Source organism: Pinus tabuliformis, chromosome 1_1 (assembly GCF_031772625.1).
Source record: "Pinus tabuliformis cultivar Carrire ecotype Pingquan chromosome 1_1, CPIR1, whole genome shotgun sequence".
In the NCBI taxonomy this organism is placed as follows: domain Eukaryota; kingdom Viridiplantae; phylum Streptophyta; class Pinopsida; order Pinales; family Pinaceae; genus Pinus; species Pinus tabuliformis.
Genome location: NC_142297.1, coordinates 296,997,961 through 297,007,683, shown reverse-complemented (window position 1 = coordinate 297,007,683; position 9,723 = coordinate 296,997,961). Strand labels below are relative to the sequence as shown.

Here is a 9,723-nt window from a genome sequence, read left to right as displayed (position 1 = left end):
TGATGTTGTTGAGGCTTGTTTTATTGAATTCCTTGCCTGAATTCATTGCTACGATAATGATTGCCGAGTCCCCAAGGATTAAGGCATTCCGCATTCCAAGCTTATGGAGAATCGAGGAACCTAGTAACATGCTATATGCTTCTGCAACGTTGTTGCTGGCTGTTTCGAGCCCCCATTCGTAGCTGCATATGAGGTTCCCCTTCTGATCTTTAATTATACCCCCAGCACCGGCTCTCTCGGGATTGCTCTTTGAAGCTCCGTCAAATAGAAGAAGGGGACGGTTCTGGGCAAGAATCCATTTGTTTATTTCCTCTTTTTCTCCCCTAAGTTTCCAATTGTTGTGCTTCTGCGTTGCTTTAGGCTGAGGGGGGGAACTTTGTGAATGACTGATATTGAAGCTATTATACCATTCTTTCTCTTCCTTTGTCCAACTTTGTTGATCTGGGAGAGCTATATGATTAGTACTGATAGCTTCTGAGATCCCTGCAATTGTTTTGGCGATGATCCTTTCTATTGTTGGCTTTCCATTTTTGAAAACGTAGTTATTCCTAGCTAACCAGATGTTCCAACATAGCGTAGCTGGGATACATTTCCAAATTCTTATGAGGTTATTCTTGCCTCTCCTGTTCAAAGGATATTCTTTCTTCCAGTTTCTCTGAAGGTTGTTTACCTGATCAAATCTTCTATTGATTTCCAGAGGACTAACTAACTGGTCCCAACAGCTTTGAGCGAAAGGGCAATTAAGGAAAATGTGATGAATTGTCTCTTCTGCAGCTCGACAAAAACAACAGATCGAGGGGCCTTGTATACCTCTCTTTCTCAGGTTCTCAGCTGTTAGAATTTTTCCTTTTAAGAGGGCCCAGTTGAAGTGTTTCACCTTTGGGATGCATTCATTCTTCCATGCTGCCTTATGAAGATTCCAATTTGCTATTAGTGCCATGTTTTGCAGAGATTTGTAGCCTTCTTTTACTATGAAACTTCCCCCACAGGTATCCCAGATGTATCTGTCCTCCTTTTCCTTATTAATAGGGGCAGAGCCAGAGAGAGAAAGTCTCAGATTGTGCCATAGGTCTCGAAGCTCCGGAGGAAGATTAAGATCTTTCCAACCGAGCCACCTGTTTTGAGACCAAGAGGATATGTCAAACAGAGTGTGAATGTTTCGCTCCTCCATCCATGCTTGAAGAGGTTGCAATTCTTGAAGCGAATTTCGTTGATTGGAGCCCATTATTCTGTCAACCCAGATTTTAACCTTCTTTCCGCTACCTGGAACTTTAGAGACATTTCCTCTGAAGTGAGGCAAAACTTTTTTGATCAATCTCCACATTGGAGTACATGGCCTGTCCATAATTGGATCCTGAAGAATGTTGGAATCTTGGCCACTGAGGTATTTTCTTTTTATTATCTCCACCCACCACGAGCCATTTCCTGACAGGATCTTCCAGATTAGTTTAAGCCCCAGAGCCTGATTGGAGAGACTAGGTTTTTTTATGGATAAGCCACCTTTTTCATACGGAAGGATGACTTGTTCCCAGTTGACAAGACTGAATTTCTTTGTGTCTTGTTTTCCCCCTTGCCAGAGGAAACTTCTCATAATGAGCTCAATGTGCTTGTGAATACTAGCGGGAGCCATGATGACCGCATACTGGTAAATGGGGAGACCTGAAAGAACCGCCTTTATGAGTGCCAGCAAGGTTCAACCAGGAAGCACCCCAACTTTGGAGGAGACCTCGCATCTTCTCAATAAGATTTGTCCAAACTTCTGCTTTAATGTGTTCTTTTGCTAAAGGTAGGCCCAGATAAGAGAAGGAGCTCCAGTTTCTTTGTAAAGGAATGTCTAGGATCTGAGATATTCTTTGTTGAATCTGAAGGGAGACATTCCAAGTGTAAATCTTACATTTTCTGTTGTTTAGTTTGCCCCCAGAAGCGATGAGGAAAGCGTCCAGGACTCTTTTGAACCTCCTGGCCATTAGACTAGAAGCTCCCCCGATTAGCAAAGTGTCATCCACGAAAAGCGAGTGATTAATCTCCTTTAATCCTCGTTCAATGCGGATGCCCGTAATTTCTTTTTTACTGCGGAGATTTTCAAGATGGGCACTCAGAGTCTCTGCCATGAGAATGTAAAGGAAAGGTGAGAGGGGACAACCCTGCCTTAGTCCCCTCGAGCTTCTGAAGTAACTGCTGGGGCGACCATTGATCAGAGGTGCTGTCCAAGGATTGGAGATACACCCGAAGATGATACTGATGAAGTTGGAGGAGAAGCCAAATTTTTTAAGGACTGCTCTTAAGAACGAGTGGTCCACCCGATCAAAGGCGTTGGCCATGTCCAATTTGATGATCATTCCCCGCTCTCCTCTATTGAGGCTGCTGTGAATGGCTTCTTGGACTAGAATGACATTGTCAATGATCTGTCTGCTGGGAACAAAACCGCCCTGATTCTCAGAGATTAAGATGGGAAGGAATTCCTTTAATCTGTTGGCGAGAATTTTTGTGATTATCTTGTATGAGACATTGCAGAGCGAAATGGGGCGGAATCTGTCAAAGGTTTTTGGATTTGCTTCCTTTGGGATCAAAGCTATGTGAGAGGATTTCGTGTTTTCCCCCACCTTGTGATTTCTGAAGGCGTTTTTTATCATTCTCACGAAGTCCTTCTTTATAATTTCCCAATGTTGCCTGTAGAACGCCACCGTGAAGCCATCCGGCCCAGGGTCCTTGTCTTGCTACATGTTGAAGGTGGCTTCTCTGATTTCTTCTTCTGAAGGCTCTTGTTCAAGCTTGTTGTTGTGGTTATCTTTTATTTTGCTCTCTATAATACTGAGGAAAGCCTCGCTGTCTTGATGATGGGGGTCTGCAGTAAGGAGATCCTTAAAATGATTAAAGGCTGCTCTTTTTATTTCTTCTTGTTCCTTCAGCTCCCTCCCTGCCACTTCGATTTTGTCTATTTGGTTGCTGGCTCTTCTGGTCTTGATATTATTGTGGAAAAAAGAGGTGTTCTTGTCCCCAGCCTTCAGCCATAAACAACGGGATCTTATTCTTTGCTCCTCTTCCTCGACCCGATTTTGCCTATAGAGCTCCTTGTACAAAGTTTTTTCCTTCTCGAGGTCTTCAGCTGTATATTGAACTTGCTCTTTTTCTTTGTGCCAGCGTTCCATCTCTACTAGCAAATCTGTTTTCTTTTTCTTATCAGATTTTGCCTGCTCTCGCGCCCAATGCTTTATTGCTGTCCGGAGCTGTTTTAACTTCGTTTCCCAAACGAAATAAGGCGACCCTATGACTTCTTTAGCCCATTGCTCGCGTATGAGAGTGCTGAAATCTTCGTGGAGATCCCAATTTTTGTTATATTTAAAAGGGAGAGGGCCGAGGTTTGGACCTTTATCCAAAAGGAGGACCACGGGTTTATGATCAGACGCTGAACCATGGATTATTTTGCTCTTGATTGACTGAAAGTTGCCTGCTATTCCTTCCTGAATGAGAAACCTATCCAATCTCTCCTTTATGTTGTGGGAGCCTGATCTCTTGTTGGACCACGTGTATTTTCCATTTGACAGAGGTATATCTATCAAGTTGAAGAGCTGTATGATAGTTTCTAGCTTATCTCTTGAGGGGTCTGCATGAAAAATACCTCCGTACTTTTCTTCCACTTGCCTTATAAGATTCATATCTCCCCCGAGAATTAGCCTGCTGCTTTGGAGAACGCTGATGTCCTCTTCTATGGTGTTCCAGCAGTTAGCTTTGTCCCTGTAATGGTTGGGTGCGTATATATTGTATATGTGGTAAATTTCCTGCGAGCTTTTACACTTTAGATCTGATCTGATCCACCAAGAGCATTGGTGTGAGTTGGTGATTTCCCACTTATTTTTGTTCCACAATGTTCCTATTCCTCCTGATGCCCCATCTGAACCTATGGAGAGACCTGAGAAGTTTTTAAATCGCTGAGTTTGGTGGAGAAAATCCTGTTCGGTGGTTTTGGTCTCCTAGAGTAGGAGAATATCTGGCTGTTCCTGATTTAATAGGTCCTTGATTGCTTTCATCTTTAGGGAGGAGCCCATTCCCCTACGATTCCAAGAGACCAAATTCATTATTTACCGACTGTGGGGTGAGATCCAGACCTCTCCTTTGTTTTTTCGCCACTTCCTTTTAGCCTTCCTAAATATGAGTCCAAGGGTTGCTGTGTTCCAGTTGCCATTTCCTTTGCTGCTGTTTCATCCCTGAGTTCTTTATTTGTTTTCCTGCCAACTTTTCTCGGGGGATCTGATGGTTGGTTGGCTTCTTTTGCTTTGTTTCGGGTTAGGATTCTTTCGATGGTGGGGGGAGGGGAGGGAGGAGGGTTTGAACGGGGAGAAGCTGGGCGAGGGGATTGAGGGGGGGATACTAGGGTTTCCCCTGCTAAAGATTCAAAGGGATTAGAGGATGATGGGAAGGATGAGACAGGGGGAGGAGGGGGGGGGGAGTGGGATTTGTTTCAGGAGGAGCTGTGGAGCTGGGGCCTTGGTTAGAAGAGGACTTTTTCCTTTTGACTTGTTCCCAAGTTCCCTCTGTGGTTTCCTCGTTGTTTTCTATTTCTTTTGCTTTTAACTTATTACATCTATTGGCAAAATGACCATACTCATGACATACCTTGCATTTGAAGGGGAGTTGTTCATAGTCCAGCTGCTGGATATGCGCCCATTGGTCCACCTTAATCTTGATTGCTTCCGGCAGTCCTTTCCCGAGGTCGACTTCAACGCAGATCCTTGCACATGCGTGCATATTCTCTCTTGGTTCTGATGTGTCGATGTATTTTCCTACTGCGTTGCCGATGGCCTTTACTGATTCGTCTCCCCAACAGTGAAGTGGGAGGTGAGGGAGGCGCACCCAAACAGGAACAGCATTAGGTATATCCATTTCCGGATCGAAATCTGGGGTCCATCTATTCAGATATAGACCCCTAGTGTCCATGAAGTAGGGGCCATTGCGGAAGATAAGGTTCTTGTCTTCTTTCGATTCGAACAGAAATGTGTAGTACCCGCGGCCACAAAATCTGATGACGATCTTTCCTTGGGTCATAGAGCTCCAATTGCGTTCCACCCATTTTTGCACTGTTCTTGGGGACGGCCAGAGTCCAGTAAACTGGCCGACGAGTCCTCTTTCTGATAGAGCTATTGCCGATTTCCTTGGGAGAGAAGGGGGAAGATTCACCTTTGGTATTTCATCCAACTTTTTTATAAACTTTGTTTGAGAGGGGCGCGGTCTTGCATCCGATGGTTCAGTCAATAGAGAAGCGAAAATTTCTTCTTGGTTTTCTGCAGCCGGGATGGGGGAAGCGAATCTTGCCATTCCAGGCCCGCTGAGAGCGCGAGGGATCAGAGCGGCGGGCAGCAGGCCCCAAGAGGGTCCACGCTAAAGACACCGAGGGGCGGGCGCAGGGCCCGACCAGGCAGAGCCTGGGGGCGAGGGCAGAGGCGCACAGGGGTTCAGGCGGGAGCAGGGCCTGCAGCGCGTAAACCGATAATACCGTAAAATTTCAAAAGGTAGTGGGCTTGGCCCGGTTCGGTTACTATTCGCACGACGAGCACCGACCTTGCTCGGGATCGAACACAAGACCGTCCGTCATGACGAGGTCGACCTTACCACTACACCGCCTCCACGACCTTAAATCATATTAAATTTATTAATAAAAAAAATAAAAAAATAAAATTGCATCTAACCACCATAATTATAATTTTATTTTGAAAATCTTAGAAATGAAATATAAAATAAAATACTCGGAAAAAAGTACAAGTAAAATTATAAATGAAATCGATTTACGATGTGAAAAAATTAATCAAAACAATAAATTAGTTTGTAAAAATAAAGTTTAATAATTATAAAAATTATATCCTAAATAAATCATTGATTTTAAACAGAGTCGGGATAATAATTATACCTTAAATAAATTATTGATTTTAAATAGAGTCGGGAATATTGATGCCAACACCGTTCGGAATATTTATTCACCCTAAAATTTATATACTAAATAAATCTTTAAATTTGAAGAGGATCGGAATATTGATGCGAATACTATTCGGAATATTTATATGTCCACTTCATCGGGCGGTGAGTTCTTAGAAGGCCCATGAAGTTCAACATCAGAGCATTAAAAGGTATTTCCAAGACATTTGCTTTAATTTGATTAAACGACTTAGAAATCAAATTAAGATGATTAATTAGAGATTTGATTAAATGATTTAATAAAAAATCGAAAACAAAAATAGCGGAAAAAAAAAAATCATTTCTCTTTGAAGCCGATGAAAATCATGCTAAATGCCAGATCCCCGCCTTTAATCATGTGTAAAATATGTTTTCCTTTCTCCATCCTCTCCATTAAAAGACTCATGAAAGGATGCCCCTTTTTATACCTTCTCCATTATAAGGCTTAAACATAACCAATGAGACGCCTTTAGAAGGCAGATATAATTTAGAATTTTCCTGAACGCCTGGGCAGTGAAACTGTACCCGACAAAGACAAAGGGATCCGCGAAGACAAGGGATTAAAATTGGGACGAATTAATAAGGAAAATTAAGTCAGAATAGTTTTAAAGCACTCCATTGTGCAATATCCAACGGTAAAAAGCAAAGATTCCAATCTCCAACGGCAAAACCCAAGATCCGTATAGCTCGAATTTAATTTCGCTTAACGAATTTCATGTACTGCTAGTGAAAATAATTCCATTCATTAAAAAAAAGTTGTTAAATTTAAAGTTTGATTCCTATATGCATTTTCAATTTAAATGTAAATGTATGGTACACACTAAATTTACATTATTTCAATTTCAATTTAAATATAAATTGATGGTGTTAAAAATAAAAAGACATAGATTTTATTCATCAAACTAAGCAACTCTCAGGCGAGGCTTGTCACATTTTTATTTTGGCGGTAGTCTTTCAATCGCTCATAGGCAGGTGCGGCACCACTACCCGATTTTTTTCAGCAACACTTTCAAGTGTGGACTACGCCTAATATTCTATACTTAGTTTATCTCTCACTTTCTAAGTGTTTAATATTCATAACACAACGGAAACATTCATTTAATATTCTTTCATCATTATTATCATTTATAAATATATGCACAATGGATATAATCTTTAATGGGAGGGGAAACTCCCTGAATATGAGTCTGCCCACAATGATAATAATAATATTTTATAAATAAACATACATTTACAGCCTTTGTGAGGGAACCCCAAACTTTCTCTCAACAATTTTTTCAAATCATCACAATTCACCCTGCACTGTTCAACAATGCCCAACCGTGATTTAGGAGCGCCACTCCTGCCGGGTCAGGTCGCTCAACTCCTCGAGCACAGTTTCCCACCATAGGCCGCCCTCCGCACTTACTCGTCGCACAAACCGGTTACCTGCAAGTCCGACCCGTTCTGTCACGCCCCTACACCTGCGGTAGTCTTTCAACCGCTTATAGCGAGGTGCAGCACTACCAATCGTTTTCTTTTCACCAATACTTACGATTGTAGACTACGCCTAACCACTTGTGCTACTTAGTTTGTGTTTCCAACCAAGTAATTATTAATGTTCCTTTATACCAATGAATACCCATACACATTCATTATCAACAACATTATACAATAGAAATGCACAACAATATAAAGGGAGGGGCAACTCCTTGCAATATGAGTCTGTCTGAATCAATATATACAATCTTCACTTTTACAAAGTACAAGTTAAATCTTAGGAAACCCCAAATTTACACTTAGCCAATTTTCAACTTCGGCAAACTCAGTGGCCCAGCTCGTCAGCACCTCCACACGGTTGTCGCACAACTTACCAACCCTTCATTCACCTCGTCGCACGATCATGTTGTTTGCCCAACTTGGGCACGCCTTGTCATAACCAAGTCGCCACACACGAGCGCCTCCGCACGAGTCACACCTCCGTTCACAATCTCAACACTTCACCATTTTCACCATTTCATTGTGCACGGCACGCCCTACCCAAGTCGTCCATCCACACAATTCTTCGTTTCGGCGTGCACGGCGCACCCTCACCCGGCCGCCCGTCCGCACGTCCACCCGTTCACCCAAACTCGTTCACCCGGGTCGCCCGATGCCCTAACCCAGTTCACTTGAACGACTTCACCCGGGTTGCCGAAGGACCTTGCCCGGCTCGCCCGAACGACCTCACCCAGGTCGCCCGACAACCTCGCCCGAACGACCTCACCCGGGTTGCTCGACGTTCTCGCCCGGTTCACCCGAACGACCTCGAATGATTTTCCTGAACGATGAGCTCAAACGAATTCCTGAACGACGACCTCGAACGATTTTCCTGAACGACAACCTCGAACAATTTTCTAAATGATGACTTTGAATGATTTTCTGAACAACGACTTCGAACGATTTTCTGAACGACGAACTCAAACGATTTCTCGAACAACTTTCTTGAACGAGTTTTACACCTGAGTTCCGCCCGTCATGCAGGCTCATCTACGCACTTCATAACTCCTTGTTCGAACTCGTGTTGATCGAATGACGGTCGTTTGCCTCCAAACGCCCTCTAATATATACGGGCGAGTGGCGGGTTATGTCACCGGGCCGACCCACACCAAACACCCAAGCCGACTCGTTCAACATGTGTTGTCTCGCCCAAGAGGAGGGTCGGCCTGCCCAACTCATGGGACCACCCCCCTCAACTCGCCCAACACCTTATAAACTCGTTTCTTGGCTCGTTTTGTTTCAAATTTTGTACATCCTTTGCATGGTGGAGTCGCCCTGCCCATCGCACGAACCGTAGGTCCTAACATCCTCCCCCACTGGAAGTCATTGTCGTCCTCGACAATACCTCATCCCGGAAACCATCTATCACCAAGATCACCATACCAAGGTATACACCCCATCGGTATGTCATATGTTGGAAATCATCTCAATCCATGATCATCAACCATCCTGTCACAATCTCCACATGCTGCTCCCCATCGTGGAAGGTTGGCCCTTCCATCTCAAGCTACATGCCTCTTGCAACATCTCGTGCTGACCTCATCATGTGTCGTCCTCATGTGAACTGCTGCCATGATACTCCATCACAATGCTAACACATCTCTGTACATCGCTAGCCCCCATGACTCGAGCTAGTTGGGTAGCTAATCCAACTGTCATGCTCAAACCATGAGAATGCACATCCTCATGCCTCCATCACTTGTTTCTCAGAACATCCCGTCATATCATCAACTCGATCAAGAATCCATCTCCATATAAGTGTAAGCCATGCTCAGGTCCATGAAGTAGCCCTCATCTCATCTGCAACATGCTGTCCATGATGTTTGGTACTAATGTGCTGCATAAAATCAGCCACATCTATCCCAACATCATCCATATGCGTTTCTCCTCAATAGGAAGAGATCTCCTCATCAAACTCCGACTCTCGATGTGCCACATCTAAGTCCATGAAGCAACCTCCATCATATCTGTATGTGCCATCCCTCAAGTCTGCCATAGAAACAAGTATACACCTGTCTCACCTATCCATGTGCTGCCCATGATCATAGATCAATCAGCTCCCATGTGTCAAAAGTGGTCAAGTCTCGACTCAACCCATGCCCAAGTTTTGTCACCAAGGCATCATCATCGTTGTAACTTCATCACTCAAAAATGTCTCATATCGATCCTCCACATCAAGTCACTCTTTCAAGCCATTCCCATACATGCACTCGAAAGTATGCACCCCATCCTGCATCAAAGTCTCTAACCTCAGTGCCT

At 43.8% G+C, this 9,723-nt stretch overlaps 2 protein-coding genes across 2 annotated transcripts; both read right to left on the bottom strand.

Moving 5' to 3' along the window:
- Nucleotides 1–2,717: 2,717 nt before the first annotated feature.
- LOC149212729 (uncharacterized) lies at nt 2,718–3,656 on the bottom strand. Its single transcript, XM_089388795.1, has one exon. It carries the CDS (start codon nt 3,654–3,656, stop codon nt 2,718–2,720), a length of 939 nt encoding a protein of 312 aa, XP_089244921.1.
- A 265-nt stretch (nt 3,657–3,921) lies between these two features.
- Nucleotides 3,922–5,313, bottom strand: LOC149212728 (uncharacterized). The gene is made up of 2 exons (XM_089388794.1): nt 4,615–5,313; nt 3,922–4,050 (listed from the first exon to the last, which is right to left on the bottom strand). The coding sequence occupies exons 1-2, from the start codon at nt 5,311–5,313 to the stop codon at nt 3,922–3,924; spliced, it is 828 nt and encodes a 275-aa protein (XP_089244920.1).
- Between the last annotated feature and the right edge of the window lie 4,410 nt (nt 5,314–9,723).